The 19,152-nt window shown below is 36.7% G+C and overlaps 1 protein-coding gene across 1 annotated transcript in view; it reads left to right on the top strand.

The window, feature by feature from the left end:
- The window catches only part of DNAAF11 (dynein axonemal assembly factor 11), a 37,009-nt gene extending 18,574 nt beyond the window's left edge, over positions 1-18,435 (top strand). The window contains exons 9-12 of the mRNA XM_075495480.1: positions 89-158; positions 1,003-1,098; positions 7,977-8,062; positions 18,161-18,435. Coding sequence (XP_075351595.1) covers positions 89-158; positions 1,003-1,098; positions 7,977-8,062; positions 18,161-18,347 — 439 coding nt within the window. The 3' untranslated portion in view covers positions 18,348-18,435. The remainder of the gene's footprint in view (positions 1-88; positions 159-1,002; positions 1,099-7,976; positions 8,063-18,160) is intronic.
- The last annotated feature ends 717 nt before the right edge of the window (positions 18,436-19,152 follow it).

The following is a 19,152-nucleotide window of genomic DNA, read 5'->3' as shown; positions in this document are numbered from 1 at the left end:
AAAGAGCTATACACTAATATAAGTCTGCACTGCTTATTTACTGGACTGTATTGTAGATTGATTCATTTATTTATATTTTATTCTGAAGACATTTGGACACTTCTTTGCTTGATGTTGACGTCCAGCCAACTTACATACGAGTACTGGTGAAAGGAAAGGTTAGTGTTTTCTTACTACATTCATTTCTAATCAAGAGTTAACACTTACCGTAGTTATTCAGTGGACTCTGGATCTGACTTTTATGAGTTACCAACCGTGTGCACCTATGCAGAAAGAATGTTCTTTCATACTTGCATTATGTTGGACCATACATAAACTTTGGAAGTCCTAACCAGAAGACATGTAAAGCCTGAAATGAAATTTAACTCTCTCTTTCTCTCCTTCTCTCTTCTTATTCCCCCCCCCCCACAGTGTACCATAATTCACTTAAGAAGAGAGCTTGCTAGTTGCCCTAGGCTAGAATTTAGCAATTTCACAATCTGGAATTTATAGCTGACAGAAACAAATGGATGTATATTCTTTTGAAAGGGCATTTAAAATGTCATTCCAGTTTTCTCTCTTCTCAGTGGTTTTAATTTTATCATCAATTTTTTGAAAAATTCAAAGTACTTAAACAGTAAACCAAAATCTCTATTTTTGACTGTAGCAACTGCATAAACAAAACTTCAGAATTACTTTACATCTAAAATAGACTGGATATTCTTTCTCATTTAATTGCTAATGTAAGTCAAGCATCGTTTTATAACCTTCTTTAGAAATGTCACTTCGGGAATGACAGGAATTCAGGAATATACATATGACTATAGTTGTAAGTAAAAGCTGTTTAGCATTCTAATCATTTATTAGGATTAATACTACATATAATGTGAGAGGATTTAGATCTATACAGTCCTTAAGATCAAGGGATGTGAAAGTGATGTTTCTGCATGTGTTCTGTCCAGGTCAAAAGAAAAAAAAGAGACATTTTAGCATGATATACTTCAATCCCATATTTTCTCATAGCCGTTTCAGCTTGTGCTCCCTGAGGAAGTGAAGCCAGACAGCAGCTCTGCTAAAAGATCACAAACAACTGGTCATTTAGTTGTCAGCATGCCAAAGGTATGTAAAATAATCTGAGGTGGCATCATACAAAAACACTTAAAATGTTGTGAGTACTTTGGGAATGTTTCTGCGTTACAGGTAACATCTGGCTAGCTAAAGTTATTCAGTCTAGTTTTTCCCATCAGGACATATTTTCCAAAGAAGGAACGTTCCAGAAAGACAATTTAATAATAGAGCCAAACCTTAGGATTTAAGATTCCTTTAAAGAAACATTATGAAAATCAGTATTAATAGAACTATTTGTATTTTCTTTATCGTCAACAAAACCATCTTTTTATATATGAAAAGAGACTCTGCAAAACATGCAGTATTGTGCAAATGTGTAAGAAGATGGATTTTTTAAATAACTGAAAGTAAGCAGCTTACCTACTTTCTTTTTCCACCTGTGAAATAATAAAAACAAATCAATTTTTCAAAATTTGTGTGGCACACATATATGAAGATTACATTTTGGTTCAAGGACAGGGATGATGTAGTACTCACATCTCAGGTGATAAGAGCAAGAGTTTCTTAATTCATTTTCCCTTCATGCTCTCCCTGGCTGGAAAGGATCCACTGACCATCTGTACCAAGTATATGTAATCATAGATCAAGAGGGTTGTGGCAACATGGTGTTTCAACTGAAAAATGCTGCACAGAAGTCCCTAGTACTTAAAGAAGCCTGGGTAGAAGTCATATTCCCCTCATATTCCTAACTCTGTGCTCTCCTATCTCCCCTGTGCTCTGATGTTTGCCTGTATGGTGTCATGCTGATCAGGATTCAAGTTAATTGAGAGTTCTGCTGGCAAGTAAAAGCAGATTGGCTTAAAGTGTTTTTTATATTCTCTCTCTTCCCTGCCCAGCCCAGTTCTTGCAGTGTAAATGAGAGCAAACTGATAGGTATGTCCACTTTTTTTCCTCCCCACTGTGTGTCTTCCTATGGTTTCAGTAAATGTAGCTTGTACTCTGCATATGTAAGTGGTATTTTGATTTGGGGGATGACATAATGAGTAGATGAGGTAGAATCAAAGGTGGAATCGGGACATCTCCTACCCGTTCCCACACATCTGCCAAAAAATCAGAGAACAGAGAAGGAATGATCAGTAATGAGGAACAGTCAAAGACATGGAGATCAACTTGCCTTACTGAAGTAGGCATTGAGAGAGATAACGGGTGGTCAGCCAGCAGTCAGTGGAAATTTAAGGGGCATTAGAGCTTAAATACAGGGAAGATGCAGCAGTGTGAACGAGAATAGAAGACAAGGGACAGAGGGAATCTGAGTGGCAGAGGTCTCTTCAGGTTTGGGGCATAGCAGGTAGAATGCTGGCAGAAACAGGAAGGCACTTAAGGTGAGACTTGATGTCTGGTGCAAGACTGGGTTCTTGGACCTGCAGGAAGAGCAGAGAGGGATTGAAGGGCTTGGAGCAGACAGGGAGCTGGAAGTTTTAGGAAGGTAGAGTTCTGGAGATGAGAATGGATTATGTGGTGGGGTTCTGGGAGCTGTGGAAGAGGTTAATCAACCTCAGCATCATGTTCTGCCATTATGCCTTTGGAGTTTTGGGCTGCTTTTAAGGCCTCTAGGCCTATACCATATATTTTTGGCTTTCAGAAATAGGGTAACCCTGCCCAAGGATAGTTATAGGAAAAAAAGAAATTCTTGGTGCTCTAGCCTTACCCTTCTGGCATCTAGTAAGTTTCTCTGCTGTGTAGGAGCAGTGGGGCATGGTGCTACATATGAATCTGCCAGGATATATCAATTACAGCATTTTCTTCTGAAGGAGGAACCTTCAGCTGCTATTTGGGGTCATTTCTTTCTCTTTGTGCTCTGATTTAATTCTAAGACTATGCAACTAGTAGCTGTAACTGAAAAGTTATTTTTCAGCTTTTGGCTTTTTCCACTTGTGGTTCTATACCTTTTATGTTTTCTTCTATGCTCCAGTCCCATACCATCTGTCTTTCCCCACATGGACAGCCTCTCATTAACTCACAAACTGTCACTCTAGCATCGAGCATGCAGTTTCACCAGGAACTTGAAGAATGCTGAAAATTGCACTCATTTGGTTAAGGTCCATATTTTGTTAATGTTCAAAATTCACTCATATAAGAATATATGCCTTCTTAAACTTATTTGTTTGAAACTGAGGCTGTGACATTTGCCATTTTGGATAATGTCATTTTCAAATGTTTCTGAACAGTTTTGTTTACTATTTACCTGTCTTTTGGATATTTTAAGTACTACCAGTTTTCTATCCTATAACCTGCTTTTATTACTCATACCTTTTGCTAGTCTCTTTGTGGATGATCAGTGCCTTAGAAAATGTAAATATTTCAAAGAACCTCTGGATATATTTAAATCTGCTGCCTGCCCAGAAAGTCATACCTAAATCAGCAAAATGAATATGATCTCTTCCTACTGTGATTGAGAACTGCCTTTATTCCATTATTAACTTTATATTTAACCTACATTTCACTTACTTACCTTGATATTTTAGCTACACCAACATGTTTTACCTAGCCTGAGGGTCTGGAGTGTGCTTCATCTCAGAATGTCATGATTCACAGATATTTGTGAGACCTGAGGAGACAGAAGCTCTATAGAATAACTGAGTTGATGTTCTGAGCTTTGCCTTAGTTTGGTCAAAAATTACTTGTGTAGCTGGGACACAGAGAGATGTGCATGAATGGAGTGCTGCATGTTCTAATATCTTCGTTGTCAGTGGATCAAAAAAGTTGGATCCTGGAAAGCAGCTTTGCGAAAAAGGACCTGGGAGTCTTGGTGGACACCAAGTTGAACATGAGCTGGCAATGTCCTCTTCTGCCAAAGAAGGCTAATTGCTAATTATATCCTGGACTGCATTAGGAGTGTTGCCAGCAGGTTGAGGGAGGTGATCCTTCCCCTCTATTCAACATCGGTGAGACATACTTGGAGTACTGTGTCCAGTGCTGGGCTCCCCAGTACAAGAGAGATGTGGACATACTGGAGAGAATCCAGCAAAGGGCCATGAAGATGATGAATGGACTGGAGCATCTCTCCTATGAGGAAAAACTGAGAGAGCTGGGACTGTTCAGCTTAGAGAAGAGAAGGCTTCAAGGGATCTTATCAATACATATAAATACCTGAAGGGAGGGTGCAAAGAGGATTGAGCCAGGTGCTTTTCAGTGGTGCCCAGTGACAGGACCAGAGGCAATGGGTGCAGACTAAACACAGGACGTTCCTTCTGAACATCAGGAAACACTTTTTTACTGTGAGGGTGGCTGAACACTGGCACTGGTTGCCCAGGGAGGTTGTGGAGTCTCCATCCCTGGAGATAGTCAAAAGCTGTCTGGACATCATTCTGGGCAACCAGTTCTAGGTGGCCCTGCTCAAGCAGGGGTTCGGACCAGATGACCTCCACAGGTCCCTTCCAACCTCAACCATTCTGTGAGTTTGTGATCCTGTGAACTTCATGGATTTGCTGGCCAAAGACAGATTTGTGCTACTTCCCAGCAATTGCACTTAGCAGATACAAACCTATTGTTCTTTGTTCTATATTACAGTGACAGAATCTGTTCCCTTCCCCCAGGACTGAATTAGAGTGCACAATTTATATTTTTGGGATACATATCCTTTTCAGATGCTCTCTATCCATACAAATTTTATTGGTATTAATAGGATGTAATCTAGGAAGCAAAGTATAATGAATAAAGGGTAGCAACAACTGGAAAGCCAATAGATATTTTTCTTCCAGAACATTATGGCTGAGGTTATCAACAATGTTTGAGAATACTAATTTGAGATCATCAACTTAATATGAATTCCTTTTAGTAAGCTAATAGGAAGAACAGAGTTCATACAACTTCTTTCAGGCTGTATCAGTGATAAGACAAGCCTAATGACTATATTGCACTATATTTAACCTTTTTGTTCCTCATAAACAAGTATTATAAAAATAATTTTTTTTGCAACTAAATAAATGGCCTAGCACTTTCCTTAGGTAACTGAAATGTTAAAAATGCTATTAACCTAAATATAGTCTCCTATAATATGCTTCTTGCAATACTATCCTGAAAAGATCTCTCTCTTCTCAGTAACAGAACAGAAAGCTAACTGGATTCAGCGAGTGTTTTTCACTTGCTTTAGTGAGTTTCTGATCAGGTTACTAAACCTTTCACCATTCATCTTCCAGGCTGTTCATAGTTCCCTAGCCTTTAAAATGAAAAACAACACCTCTTTTCCTTGCCTCTCCGAGGACCTTGCCATACCACAGATGTTGGAGATAGTAAATTCCACATGAAGTAAAAGAAAGCAAATCATTTTCACCTTCTTTTCTGGAAACATTTTTCTTAAATGTACTATTTACTGCACAGTAAATCACTGCAGAATGGGTGTCTTTCTAAAGCAGTGTCTACCAACATTTTTTGGAAGGTCATCAAAACAAACTGAAGGACATAACATTCAGTGAAATTATATAGTGACACTTTTAAAGTGTAGTGTTTATACTGTAGTAATCATCTGTACAGAGATTTTGCATGAGTAAGGAGTTGATAGTGACTACATTGTACATGCTACATTTTCTGGGAAAAATATTTGTGACATGAAGCTTTTCAAACTTTGAACCTCTATGCTCTGGCAGTGTCATCTTTGCAGATGATGCAGAAAAATTAAAAACTGAGAATTTCTTCAATAGACTTTGGCCAAATTTAGCATATTAAATCAATGATTTTGTAAAATGTCATCATTAGATTACATCAGTAGCATTTTAATTAATGCCTGAGAAATGGCATAAAAACCAGTGTTATTAGCAAGCAGTTTTTATTTAGGGTTCTGAGACATTCTGTGTCATGTTTTAAAACTTCACTTTCCTTATTTTAGTGAATCAGAGAGCAGAATTTGGACTTTTTGATTAATTCTTTATTATATAAGCAGTCACAAATGAATTCTGTCAGCTTTTTATTGCCTAGGCCTTCAAAAGCATTTAGAAATTTAAAGATCAATGAGAGTTAGATTCCTTAATTAATTTAAAAATAGGAGCCGTATATATTATGCATGTCAGTGCAAAGGTTATTTGATAGAATTTCATTATATAATTCTCACTTATCTAGGTATGGTAAATGCAGTAATATTTCATTACCGTCAAAGGCATGTGGAGACATACAGCTGTGGAACCCTAGAAATCTATTCATCCTTTAGAATAAATATGTTTCAGGGAAACTCTGTTACTCCGTGGAATTCCTGTTGTAGAAGAAGAAAGCCACTGTAGGAAAAAAATGTGGACTGAAAAGATGACTCAGCTTAAAAATATTGTTTTCACATATTCATTCTGTTTTCTCAAATATATTCCAGATTCTATTTAACACATCCATTTCTAGACTTCTCTGATAATGATCTTAAAAGAGATGTCCATTCTGTTTTCTGATTAATGCAGATATTAGCAATCGTTTCACAGAATCTCTTTCAGAAAGCATTATATTAATTTAGTCCATCTTCCTGTATATCACAGGCTTTAAATTTCATACAATTATCTTTCTACTGAGCCCAAAGTTTTATATTTGGCCACAGTTGAAGCTATGGCAGTTCTGTTTTCCAGAACAGCTATCCTCACTTGATCAACATCATTAAGAGAGATGGACAGTCAACTACTGGCTTGATGAAGTTCCTGTACCATTGTTGCATATGGAGTTGTGTTTCAAAACCAAGAAAAATTAGAGAGTATCACTTAATTTTTTTCTTGAACAGAGGTAGGAGGGCATCTTTTGAGCAAAAGAGCTTTTAGGTCAAACAGTATTTGATAATTGATAATAGATGTTCTAGTAGGGAAATCCTATCCCTTCCCTAAGTTCCAGGATCACTTCTTGTCAAGGAAGCCTTTTCTGTTGATTGCAGAATCAGCAAATTTCCTCACCATCCTTGATGCTCTGAGGGCAAAGTAAGGAACATTAGTCTCAAGGGGATCAAAGGAATAAATAATTGTTAAAAGAAGAGAACATTAGAGGGCCTCCTGAGAAGGGAGGGAAGGTCCAAAGAAACAGACTTTGCTTCACCAGAATATATACAGAATCAGAAGGGATCAGCCCCTTCACAATGAATTTCAGAAATGAACGACAGAAGCTACAGGTTCTGTTTTATTTCTTGCAGATTTTAGAACTTTAAGTTTACTGGTCATCTGGAACAGACTACTTTCAAATGAATTGCAGTAAGAAATAGTAAATAAAATGAACTTTTTGGTATAGTTCCTGTTCTCCTCCTTCCTTTCAAATGCTTAAGGGGTCCCTCTTCCATGATGTTGCTAAGAAGGGAAAGAGATACCCTTTTGCCAATAACATGTCTTCCAAAAAATGGTGAGGGACATATTTTCTTTGAGAAGGGGAATTCACTTGGACTTTGAACTTGAGATTCTGTTTTAGCAAAGGAGCTGAGGAAGTTTGTGGTCACTCGTCCCTTTTATAAAGAGTGAGGAGAAGTCCAGACAGCAGCAGATTCTTTTTTATTAATGTCTGAACTAGCACATGGACACCAGAACTGAAATGCAAGTGGAAGGCACATCATGAACCAGTTAGTTAGCTATGGAGAAAATCAGTAATGTGCATTAGTAACATGGTACTAAACAAGACAGCATATATTTAAAAATAAATAGATGTATATATTTAAGTATTTATATATATATATATATATATATATATACACACACTCATATATATTTTTGAATATAATTCCATTCAGATCATTTGGTTAAAATTGCCTTATGCATGTGTTTATGCTGAGTGGAGTGTTAAAATCTAACAGAAAGAGTAAATGTCACAAGAGAAAATTTAATCAGACTCTCTTAATTTTTCTGGTTTTGAGAGATTATTTAAATGCTTGTGAGCATAAATATCAACTTTTATAAGACTTATTTTTCTGTCTATTTTTATTTTAGGCTAAAGAAATGATCCTGGCTAAGCAAAAAGTATCAACTTCAATTAAAGATTCTGACTGCAATACACTGCAAAAACATGCAAAAAGGTAATTCCTTTTTTTCTTTTGCATTAGTTTCATTTTTTGTCCATTTGTTATTCACATACAAGAATATATGCTTCTTACTACGTTATTGTTGAAAGTATGAAAATACTGATTTGTATAGAGTAAAAGTATGTCTAAAAGCTTTAGACTAATGGCTTGTCTGGTGCTGTTTATAAAGTGATCTGCTGCAATAGCATAGCCAAAAAAGCACTTATTTCTGCTGATCAGTTTTGTTCCATCAGCTCATTCAGATTATTAAACTGGTATATACTAAAACTAAATCACCTACTGAGAATTGCCTCTGCAGAGCTCCTTGCTATGTAACCCAAGTCTGAAAACCATTTAGAAAGCAATGATTTTGAATCTCTCTCATGAATGTGTTTGCTTGCTGGTATACAGGTTGAGCTACTGCACTAATAAATAGGTTCAAAAAGCAATTCTGCAAGGTTTTATAACCTAGATCCATCCTATTAAATGTGATGTAAACTCTGGCTCTTGAACTCTTGCAGTTAATGACCGCCAGAACACAAATATCAGTGATGCACTAATTTTTGTTTTTACTCTTAGCAAGTGTTACTAGCCATTGCTGTAGATGCAGCTAGGGTTGATGGACACTTGGCCTAAGTACAAATACTATGATATATCTTTTAATCTTTCCTTTTCCTCTTGCTATACGCAATGGTATTCATACCAGAATAAGATACAATAACAACAAAGTTTGTTAAGCCAATTATCTGTTTATATTTGAAGTGTTACATTTGTTTCCTTGTTTGATTTCATTGTGGTGCATATTGATGGAAAGGCTAGGCAGTTAGTAAAAAATAGCATCATGGATCATGTGTATTCTTCTTGGTCTCAATATTTAGGACACTGGCAAAATGGCTCTGCAAGAGTCAGTTGTCATTAATTCTGCTTTTTATTTCTTATTTTTAATAAAGATCAGTCATGATTTCTTTTCTTGAATGACCCACATAATGAGAAGGCAATAGGGCAACTGCAAGAATTTGTTGAGATTCCTAATGAGGCACAAGCACTGTACCCTTTCCTTAGGCAGCAGTGATTACAACAGTGCATCATCTTGATTAGTGAGTATTTCAAATATTTTTAAAAGGTCCAAGCCAAATGGTGGATACTTACTCTCCATGATATTTGAAAAGTCATGGCAGTCAGGTGAAGTCCCTGGTGACTGGAAAAAGGGAAACATTGCACTCATTTTTAAAAAGGGTAGAAAGGAGGATGCTTTCTACCGAGAAACTACCGCCCTGTCAGCCTCACCTCTATGCCTGGGAAGATCGTGGAACAGATCCTCCTAAAAGCTATGCTAAGGCACATGGAGTACAGAGAGGTGATTCGAGACAGCCAGATTCAAGACAGCCAGATTCAAGACAGCCAGCACAGCTTCACCAAGGGCAAGCCTTGCCTGACCAAACTAGTGGCCTTCTGTGATGAAGTGACTACATCAGTGGACAAGGAAAGAGCTATGTATGTCGTCTGTCTGGTCTTCTATAAGGCCTTTAACACGGTCCCCCACAACATCCTTCTCTCTAAATTGGAGAGAGATGTATTTGATGGGTGGACTGTTTGGTGGATGAGGAATTGGTTGGATGGCTGCATCCAGAGGGTAGTGGCCAACAGCTCAATGTCCAGATGGGGATCATTGACGAGTCGTGTCCCTCAGGGGTCCATACTGGAACCAGTACTGTTTAATATCTTCATCAATGACACAGCCAGTGGGATTGAGTGCACCCTCAGCAAGTTTGCAGATGATACCAAGCTAAGTGGTGCAGTTGACACGCCTGAGGGATGAGATGCCAGTTAGAGGGACCTGGACAAGCTTGAGAAGTGGACCCATGTGAACCTCATGAGGTTCAACAAGGCCAAGTGCAAGGTCCTGTATCTGGGTCAGGGCAACCCCCAGTATCAATACAGGATAGGGGATTAATGGATTGAGAGCAGCCCTGCAGAGAAGGACTTGGGAGTACTGGTGGATGAAAAGCTGGACATGAGCTGGCAATGCGTGCTTGCAGCCCAGAAAGCCAACCATATCCTGGGTTGCATCACAAGAAGCGTGGCCAGCAGGTCGAGGGAGGGGATTCTGCCCCTCTGCTCTGCTCTGGTGAGACCCCACCTGAGTACTGCATCCAGCCCTGGAGTCCTCAGTACAGGAAAGACATGGACCTGTTGGAGTGGGTCCAGAGGAGGGCCACAAAAATGATCAGAGGAGCACCTCTCCTGTGAAGACAGGCTGAGAGAATTGGGATTGTTCAGCCTCGAGGAGAGAAGGCTCCAGGGAGACCTTATTGTGGCCTTTCAATACTGAAAGGGAGCTTACAAGAAAGATGGGGACAGACTTTTTAGCAGGGCCTGTTGTGATAGGACAAGGGGTAATGGTTTTAAACTAAAAGGGAGTAGATTCAGACTAGATAAAAGGAAGACATTTTTTACAATGAGGATGGTGAAACACTGGAATAGGTTGCCCAGAGAGGTGGTAGATGCCCCATCCGTGGATACATTCAAGGTCAGGTTGGACGGGCCTCTGAGCAACCTGATCTAGTTGAAGGTGTCCCTGCTTATTGCAAGGGGGTTGGACTAGATGACCTTTAAAGGTCCCTTCCAACCCAAACTGTTCTATGATGCTATTTTATGATTCTACTTTGCAAAAGGCATGGTTCTTTCCCACAGAAGCGTCACTAAAGCTTTAGATACATTCAAAAAAATCAGTTAAAAGAAATGTCTTAGCTTTTTTCCAGGAGAAAACTAGATCTTCCTTCATTAGATAACTGACATTATCTCTCTTCCAAACAGGTTCTGCCAAACAGTAAAAGAGTTGGCAACTTGTGGATTAGCAATATATATTTCCTTAGAACACTCTGTGTGCCTTTAGTTTTGGCTACACAGTAAATGTTTAAATAGAAATAATAATGAGAACATGGGAGTAATGGAAGTTATAATGCGAAATGTTCCCCTTTCCTGCTAGCTGATGAACTAAAGATACTCCATGGCATAGCAAAAGTCCAAGAATTTGTGTTCGATTTCAATGCAGTTTTAAGTAATTATGAATATGCTTACTTACTGCAGATTTTGAAGGAAAGATACAAACTTTACCTTTAGAATATTACAGGAACATATATCACAAAAGTAGAAGTAGGAAAAAAGTCTTTTGAATTACCGTTCTTATTAAAAATAGTAAGTTTTGACCTCTTTAGTTGAAAAGTCGCTGACTAGCCAGATGTTAAACATTTGCTGAATAGTTGTCTCTTAGATTACAGAAGAACATTCATTACAGTGATTACACTTGACAGCTACAGATGTCTTAGCTAAATGCTGTCAGACATATAATCTGCTAAGTTATAATGTAGTGCTTTAAATCTCTTTAACCCTTGTTAGCTAGATTACATGATGATACTATCATTACTTCTGCCATGTAAGAGATTTATTCTGTGACTGTATACAAAACTGTGTTTCAGACCTTCAAAGAGACAAGTTTCTATGGGAGGAATTTGACAGTTTGACTTATGATACTTATAAAGCCTCTATTAATGTAGTAGCTGAGTATGCCAGTCTTTACTGTAATTGGCCTCACAGTTCATCTGTGAGGTACAGAAGTTGAGTTCACCACAGCTTCATAGATGAAATTCCCATGTAGGTAGGAACTGACTTTTCTGAAGTCATACTGGAAATTTTAAGAGTAACAGTTACATAAAGTCAATAATCCTTGTCTCATACCCTCAGCTTTAGACTATTCTTCCTTTAACATGTTGGAAAAGAAAAAAAATGAAAAAAAACTCAAAATGTCTCTAAATGTAAATATACACACACTTGAATTCTTCCAGTAAAGAAAGATACATAGGAATACATGAGAGATACCTTTTTCTTTGGGTTTTTTTACTGTAGATCTTTATATAGAGAGGTTGAGAAATACAGCCAGAGAATGGATTAATTTGAAGAGGCAAAGGAATGGAGCAACAATTTCTAGGGTACTTCACAAAGCAGAATTAAAAACAAAGCAGGAAGTTCTGGTCTATACACATCTTTTATAATGAAATAAGGAATGTAAGGTAGAGGTGATTTCTATCTGAGTAGTTCAAGTATTACAAATTTACTGCTATAAGTGTCTTTCTCCTCTTAGCTAAGTAAGATTGCGCTGGTTGACTAAGCCAGCAGGTGCTATAGAAAATACTGTGTAATGCATTAGGTTAGAAATCTGGCTTACATTCTACTGGAATCAGTTCTTAGTGGCAGTATGTAATTTATGGCTTTTTGGGGTTGTTTATTTTATTTTTTATTTTTCTATCTGGATTCTTAAGGCAAAGACAAAAGAAAAACATATGCTGCTGCAATGTCCACCACTGTCTGCTGGCATAAATACTTTTGAACAGGTTATCCACTTTCAGACAAATTTCACTAGTTGGGAGAGACATCAAATATACAAAAATACCTGTAAGTTATGTTGAAGTTGAGACCAAGAAAACTTGTATGTTTTTAATCACTGTATTGGATTTTAATTCCAACCTTTTTCTAGCAAACATGTCATCATAAGACTCATTAACAGAATTTCTTTTATGGTTTACAGTTTCACAGTGATGAACAAACATTAAATTACTTTCCTTGGAGATTTTTTTATTTTTAGGTGAGCTTTTTTCCATTTATTAACAAGCAAAGAAAAAACCATTGATTATTTAAAAAACTCTACAGTTGTCTCACTTGAGATGTAACAGTGTTGCTGAAGATGAGACATGCTGCGAAGCTCTGATTTACTGGATGACCCTGATTTAGCTTGGTTCATTTTGATGGAGAAGATGCAAAGAACAAATTTGTGGGTAAAATTTGTAGGCATAAGGGTAAGAATCTTTCCTTGGGAGTGAGGAGTCCTAATTTGGATCCTTGAAAGAATCCTTGTGAAGTGTGGGAATCCTCCCTTTCCACAGACTTAATGGCTGAGAATCTCTCCCAGTCTTACATTTCTATGGTTTGCACACAGAGGGATAGAGGTGTGACAAGTTGGAAAGGAGAGAACTTCATGTTGCAAAGAGAAATACAGTAGGACAAAATGAGTAATTTCCTCAAGATTGGTAACTGGACATAAGATGAGGTCAGAAATTGAATGGAGCTGTAGGCAAACTAACCTGAAAGAACTGTAAGAGGATTTATGTGGTCTTTCAAAACCTGAATTCACTTCTGTGTCTAAACCAAGCACGAATATTTTAACTTGAAGAAAGCTAAGTGCATCCGAAGTGTGGCCTGCACAAAAGATGAATAATTGTGTGGAAAGATCACAAATGGCAAGTCAGTTATCAATTCTATTGAGATGTCATGTTTGCCTTCTATATATACCTGGGAGTAGATCATAAATCTTGAGAGTTGAACAGATTTGCAGAAATGATATTTTCAGGCTACATAGTTCGTTAGCTGTCATGAAGACATTGAGAATTTTTACAATACAAATTACATTGTCTGGGAAAGGAGGAATCCTAGGAATTGTATTTCAATTGACTTCTTAACCAGAAAGTGGAGTCAGCTATGACTAAGCAACAGATTAAAAAAGCTTTTTACTCAAGTTAATCTTAAAGTATAGATTCATTTGCATTCTCATGGAGGCCTGGAGCTAATAAAAGTACAGGGTATACATCTCTATCATTTGACTAATGAGGAGAACAAAAGGTAGGGTGCCTCAGAAGTGATTTGAAAATTAATTTGCACACACAGGCACCCGATAATCCATAACTGTAATAAGGGCAAGGAGACTTCAGAAACATGCCCTCTGGAGAAAAACATTCTCAAGAATACTGTTCAGTTAACTCTTGATCACTGCAATCTAAAGTAATCTCCAGTTGTCCATATGTGACAAGGACAAAACAGTGAGGGCAGAGACGTGCTTTAAAGTCTCTTTGTAACATTCCATAAGGTTGTAAACAAAGTCTTAACACCTTATTAGAATAAAGTGTGTAAGCTTCATTTATTTAAAGTGTTTAAACATTAGGGCCTCAACTTTAACTGACAAATTTAACAGCGCTTTTTATTTTTCTGGGTTAATCAAGGAATGAAAATAAGATGGTATTATAGCCAGACCTAGAAATTCAGGGTCAATTTGCATATTGCAGGTGTTGGAGCACATTTCTTGCTAACAGACAAGGTCAGTTTGAAATTTGATATTTTGAAGTGATTGTGCAAAAGAAGGTAAGGGATGGAACAGTGAAGTTGAAAATGTCACAGTGACAGATTTTTTTGTCTAACTTCTAGAAACTTGGATGCTAGTATTATATACATTCTCAATCTGATTAATCCTATTTGTGAGATATATTTGTCTTTTAGAACAGAATGACCTAGATATCATCAGCCTTTTATTTATCAGAACTTTTTACCAGTGATTTGTTAGTTCTTCTTGATTGTAGTTTAGTCCTTGAAAAATGGATTTGATTCTACCAGCTATTGTATATTCATATCTTCCCATTGATCCACTGATACTGAAGACTCCATTTATAGCTTCATTTCAGATTACACTTATGTAGGGAGATTTGAAAGGCCTCTTATGCAATGAAAGAGGTATTAATATTCCAAGTATTTATAAAACCATGTTAATTTGCTTAGATTACCTATTAGATTTTTCTAAGCCTATATTTTCAAAAGTTGAGACCAGAGTATGGCAAGGGTCACACATTCGCCATCAGTTTTTAACATACATAAAGATTTGTCTTTCTCAAAGTTCTCAAATAAGATATAATTCCATATACTGGTATCACTTTATTTTCTTATTCAAGAAAAGGATTTATTAGTACTTTTTCTAATATGATAATGACTTTTGTGCTGTTTCATTCACAAAGTTAGAAGACTGGAAAAAGTGCCTCTCCAAAGCTGTTGGTTGTGACTTGTAAATATCTTTGGAAATCCTGATGCCAGAAAGGAAACTTTCAATCAAATGTCAAAAAACGTATATTCTGGATCAAACGTATGAGAAATCTTTAGCAATCTAAATTTCATTGAAATTCAGAAGTTGAAACAGGGGAATGTAACTGTCAAATCATTAAAATATCAAATACGGGGATTAAGAACTGTGTGAAAAAAAGTGTAAATTATCAAAAAAAATAAAATTATCAGATATGTGCTCTGTCACACACCAGATTGTTCAGCAGGCTGCTATAGTTATGCAAAATGGAAGGACTGACTTTATTGTGGAGTCTTTTCATTTTCTTTTTTAAAAGAATTGTTGAACTATGAGGAGATAGAAATAGCCTTTCTAAGGGAAAAAAATGCCAGGAAAAAAAGAAATTATTTAATCCAGTATTATTTATTTTTGTATGGTGCTCTAATCTTTAGACCATAATTTTCCCTTGAGTAGAGAACACTCAGCAACAGGTAACAGTGCCAAAAACTGTGAACTTCAGGGTTTTTTTAAACCTGAAATTGAAATCATTTGCAAACATGTGCTGTATCTGGTCCTGCAAGAAGTATTATTTTTTTTCATCACTGTTGTCTTACCGTTGCTCATGGAAGAGCTTCAGCAACAAGATTATTTTTATTCTGCTAGGTAGAATTACATGGAAAAAATGTTTAGGTGATCTGAAACTCATTTTTTCTTCCAAAAATTTTCAGGTGGTTAGTCTTGGCATCATCAATACCCAGCCTCTTTTTGCATAGATTACATGATGAGAGGAGCAGATTCTCAGCAGATGTATGTGTCATAGCTGCACTGACTTCAGCATAGCTGAGTCTTGTCGTCAGCCAAATACTTGTATCATGGTAGTTGAGATAGCACTATGAAGCTTTACTAAACTAGTATAGAATATTTGATCATGTGCATATAAGTACATAAAAATACACTTCCTTTCTGGAAAAAAATCACCTGTGCTTGATTCTCTTGTGCTTGATGTCCTTTCCTATTGTCTGTTGCTAATAGATACTTCTAGATAACATGCTGATTAAATTTTGAGAATGACTGATGCATATAATCTTTTCATAGCTTGTTGATCTGGATTGTTACTTACAAAACTCACTGCTAATTCATGTCTGGTCTATCGAAGTTTATTCTGCTACTAAGCAATAAGCTATTCAAACTCCATAGAGTTTATTGTGTATTTTCATGACTAGCAATTTGTACTATTTTAGAGCTGTTGAGCAAATGTAAAATACCACTACTAATTAAAATACTTCAAATCAAGAAAAATCTTTTCTACCATGTGACAGAAGCACAGGCTGAGGGTAATTAATTTTCATATTTATGCTTTTTTAGCTTTTTCTGAGGTGCTTCAGATTAGTGATTAGTGATTAGATTAAGATTCTGGACAGGGTGTTCTGTCTTTGGAATCTCCCCAACAGCTACTGATAAAGTGATTCCACGTCACAGCACATTTCATAAATTACACAGGAAACAAAAATGTCTCTTACCTCTTGGGGATGAACATTTTCTAGAATGTTGCTGCAAAGTGAATCCACTTTTAATTCATTAAACCATGTAGTATAAGAAAAATATCTAGCCTTATAAATTGAAGAACATTCAGGGTAAAGAAATAAGAGTTTTCTTGTATCTGTCTTCACCACCCATGAAATACTCCTCTGAGTAGTTTTTGTTTGTTTGTGCCACTTTTTGGAAAAGATGATCCAGTTTATTAAAGCAGGGTGCTTCTCTGGTTGTTTTCCACTCAGTAAAATGAACAAATAATTCCCATAGCACAAGAAAAATCTAGCGGCACAAGGCTGAAAGAGGTGGCTAAGCTGATGGCGGCCTCTTCCATTAGTCATGCTTTCCTCGGCACTAGCGTAGGAGGAGAGGAGGAAACCTCCCATAAATCCCTCTGCATCTATCCTCCACTGGGACAGAGATCCTGCACATGGGTGTGACACATGGATGTGTCAGACCCCACAGAACCTTGATGGAGAAGCACTGGCAGAATTTGGAAGCTCCTTGGCAAAACTCTCTCTTTGTTTTAGAAACTAAAGATGGTGATTTTCAATGAAAAATCTTTTAATATACTTTATTTACATATTTTCATTACCTGTGTTGTCATCAAAGAAATGCAGTCTTTCATTCAGTGACTTTGCTACTTTTTTGTTTGTTCTAGTCCTAATGAGCCTTTCTGATCTCCTGGGTAAACATGTAGATTTCTCACATCTTTGAAGAGTGATGCACTGTCTTTTCTAATGCTGAGCATGGAAATTTGACCCAAAGTAGCACTCAGTATAAAATGAAAATTAGTATGAAGATGTACAAATTGTGTTGGAATTTGCAGAAATTAGAACATCATTGTACAATGAAATTTCCATTTTGCCATTTTTCCTGTAAACAGTTACAATTTACTTGAAAACAGGCTAGATTTTTCCGTTTAATTGTTGAGCTCCTCTGTTAGAAAAGAACAGTGGCTTTAAATGCTGCAAGACATAAAGTATAAGAATATTTCAAATCTTGTGGATAGGTTGCCTTAATGAGTGCACTGTACGCATTTCTAAATGTGGTCTAAAAGAATATCCTTAATAGCAATAGAAGCTGGAAATTCTGTTATAACTCTGACCTCTTTTATACTTTCATTCAATTTTTTTTTCATAATACAAACATGGTGAGGATTCATAATGCAAAAACATAAGAATTAGCTGATAAATGCAAATAAATTAGTACAATTTCATTTTCTCTCTAAATACAAGTATTTCTGCTTTCCAAAGATGAATCTGTCACATAGAAATTAATAGACAGCTAGTGTGAAGGAACTGTGCTAAAAATGAACAGAAAGAAAAAAGAATGAAAAAACAATTATACTGAAAAACCCCTGTCTTACATCAAAAGCCAACCATTTGTAATGTGATACCAGCAATCACCATGTTCTGATATAAAGCAAATTATAGATGTCCAAAAAATAACTTTTGATGTTTGCAGGCTAAGGATTCTTTTGTACAAGATTTTAGAGATTTTGTAGCACTTTTCTCTGTATACAATGGGGGTTTTATAACAATCAATTTTCAAGTAATAAGAACACTTAATCTTGGTTTAATTGGACTCAGTAACAACCCTCAAACTTAAGTCAACAGGTTTATAAACAGGCATACAAAATAGTTCTGTTTGTTACATTTTACACTGAAATTAAGTTTTTTACATTTGTTTTCCTCTTGTTTCAGGAGCATACAAGTTGAGAAATTAGAAGTGGATCCCAGTAAATATTCATTCCCTGATGTGACAAAGATAATCCAAGAGAAGGAACGAATTGGACAGGGACCTATTAGGCTACAACCAGAGAAGATTACAGAGACTAAGAAGAGTTATGTTGATTTCAAAAACAATGAAGATGTTCCTCCCTTAATTTGAAACATTCTTAAATAGTCCCTCTATATGTGGCACTTATGCTTGAGTTGTTTTCATGACCCTATGTGTAAAGTAAGTACATTATAGCTGAAGTTGGAAATATTATTACAGTTCTTACCAAAAACTTTGTTATGCCTGTGTTTTCTGCTCCGTTTTCTGTTAGTTTATTGCTATATAAATTCTTTTTTCTAGATTGTTTACTTAGTAAGTCTCAAATCAGAATGGGAGTCATAGGAGTCAGACGTCGTTTCTTCAAAGAATTTACTGTCTAGCTTGAAAGATGACGTATTACTGTAGAAAAAGAGAGAAGGAAGGAAGAAAGCACTTGTAACTAGATTTATTATTATTCTGACTAAACTGAAGATAGCAAAAATCTCTATATATTCCTTCAGTTCCTTCAGTGTTTTCTTTTTCATGAAGGACAACAGTAAAAGAAAGCAATGTATTCTGGGAGCGAGAGACATTGCTGTAACCTACTATACATCTGTGAATTTTCCAGCATAATGCAGAGCTCCTGGATTATGGAGCTGGTGTAACAATGCCACTCCTTGAAGATTTTGGGAGGGAATAATGCTGAACACAGTATCTCAGATGTGGCACAATGGGGAAGCTGGAAGAAATCAGCCAGACCATTCTTGTTCTTCTTCATGCAGCTACTCTAAACTGTTCCATCTTTTTCAGGATCCCCTAAAAATATCAAGGCTAATTTTTACCTCTTGGATGAAATAATGTTGAGCAGCTGTAATGGGATGAGCTGTTCCTTCCCTACTCTCCAGCCCATTTTTAGCAACCAGAGACTCCATTATCA

The sequence above is a fragment of the Mycteria americana genome, chromosome 2 (genome assembly GCF_035582795.1).
Source record: "Mycteria americana isolate JAX WOST 10 ecotype Jacksonville Zoo and Gardens chromosome 2, USCA_MyAme_1.0, whole genome shotgun sequence".
NCBI classification, from domain to species: domain Eukaryota; kingdom Metazoa; phylum Chordata; class Aves; order Ciconiiformes; family Ciconiidae; genus Mycteria; species Mycteria americana.
This window is presented reverse-complemented; position numbering and strand designations above follow the sequence as displayed.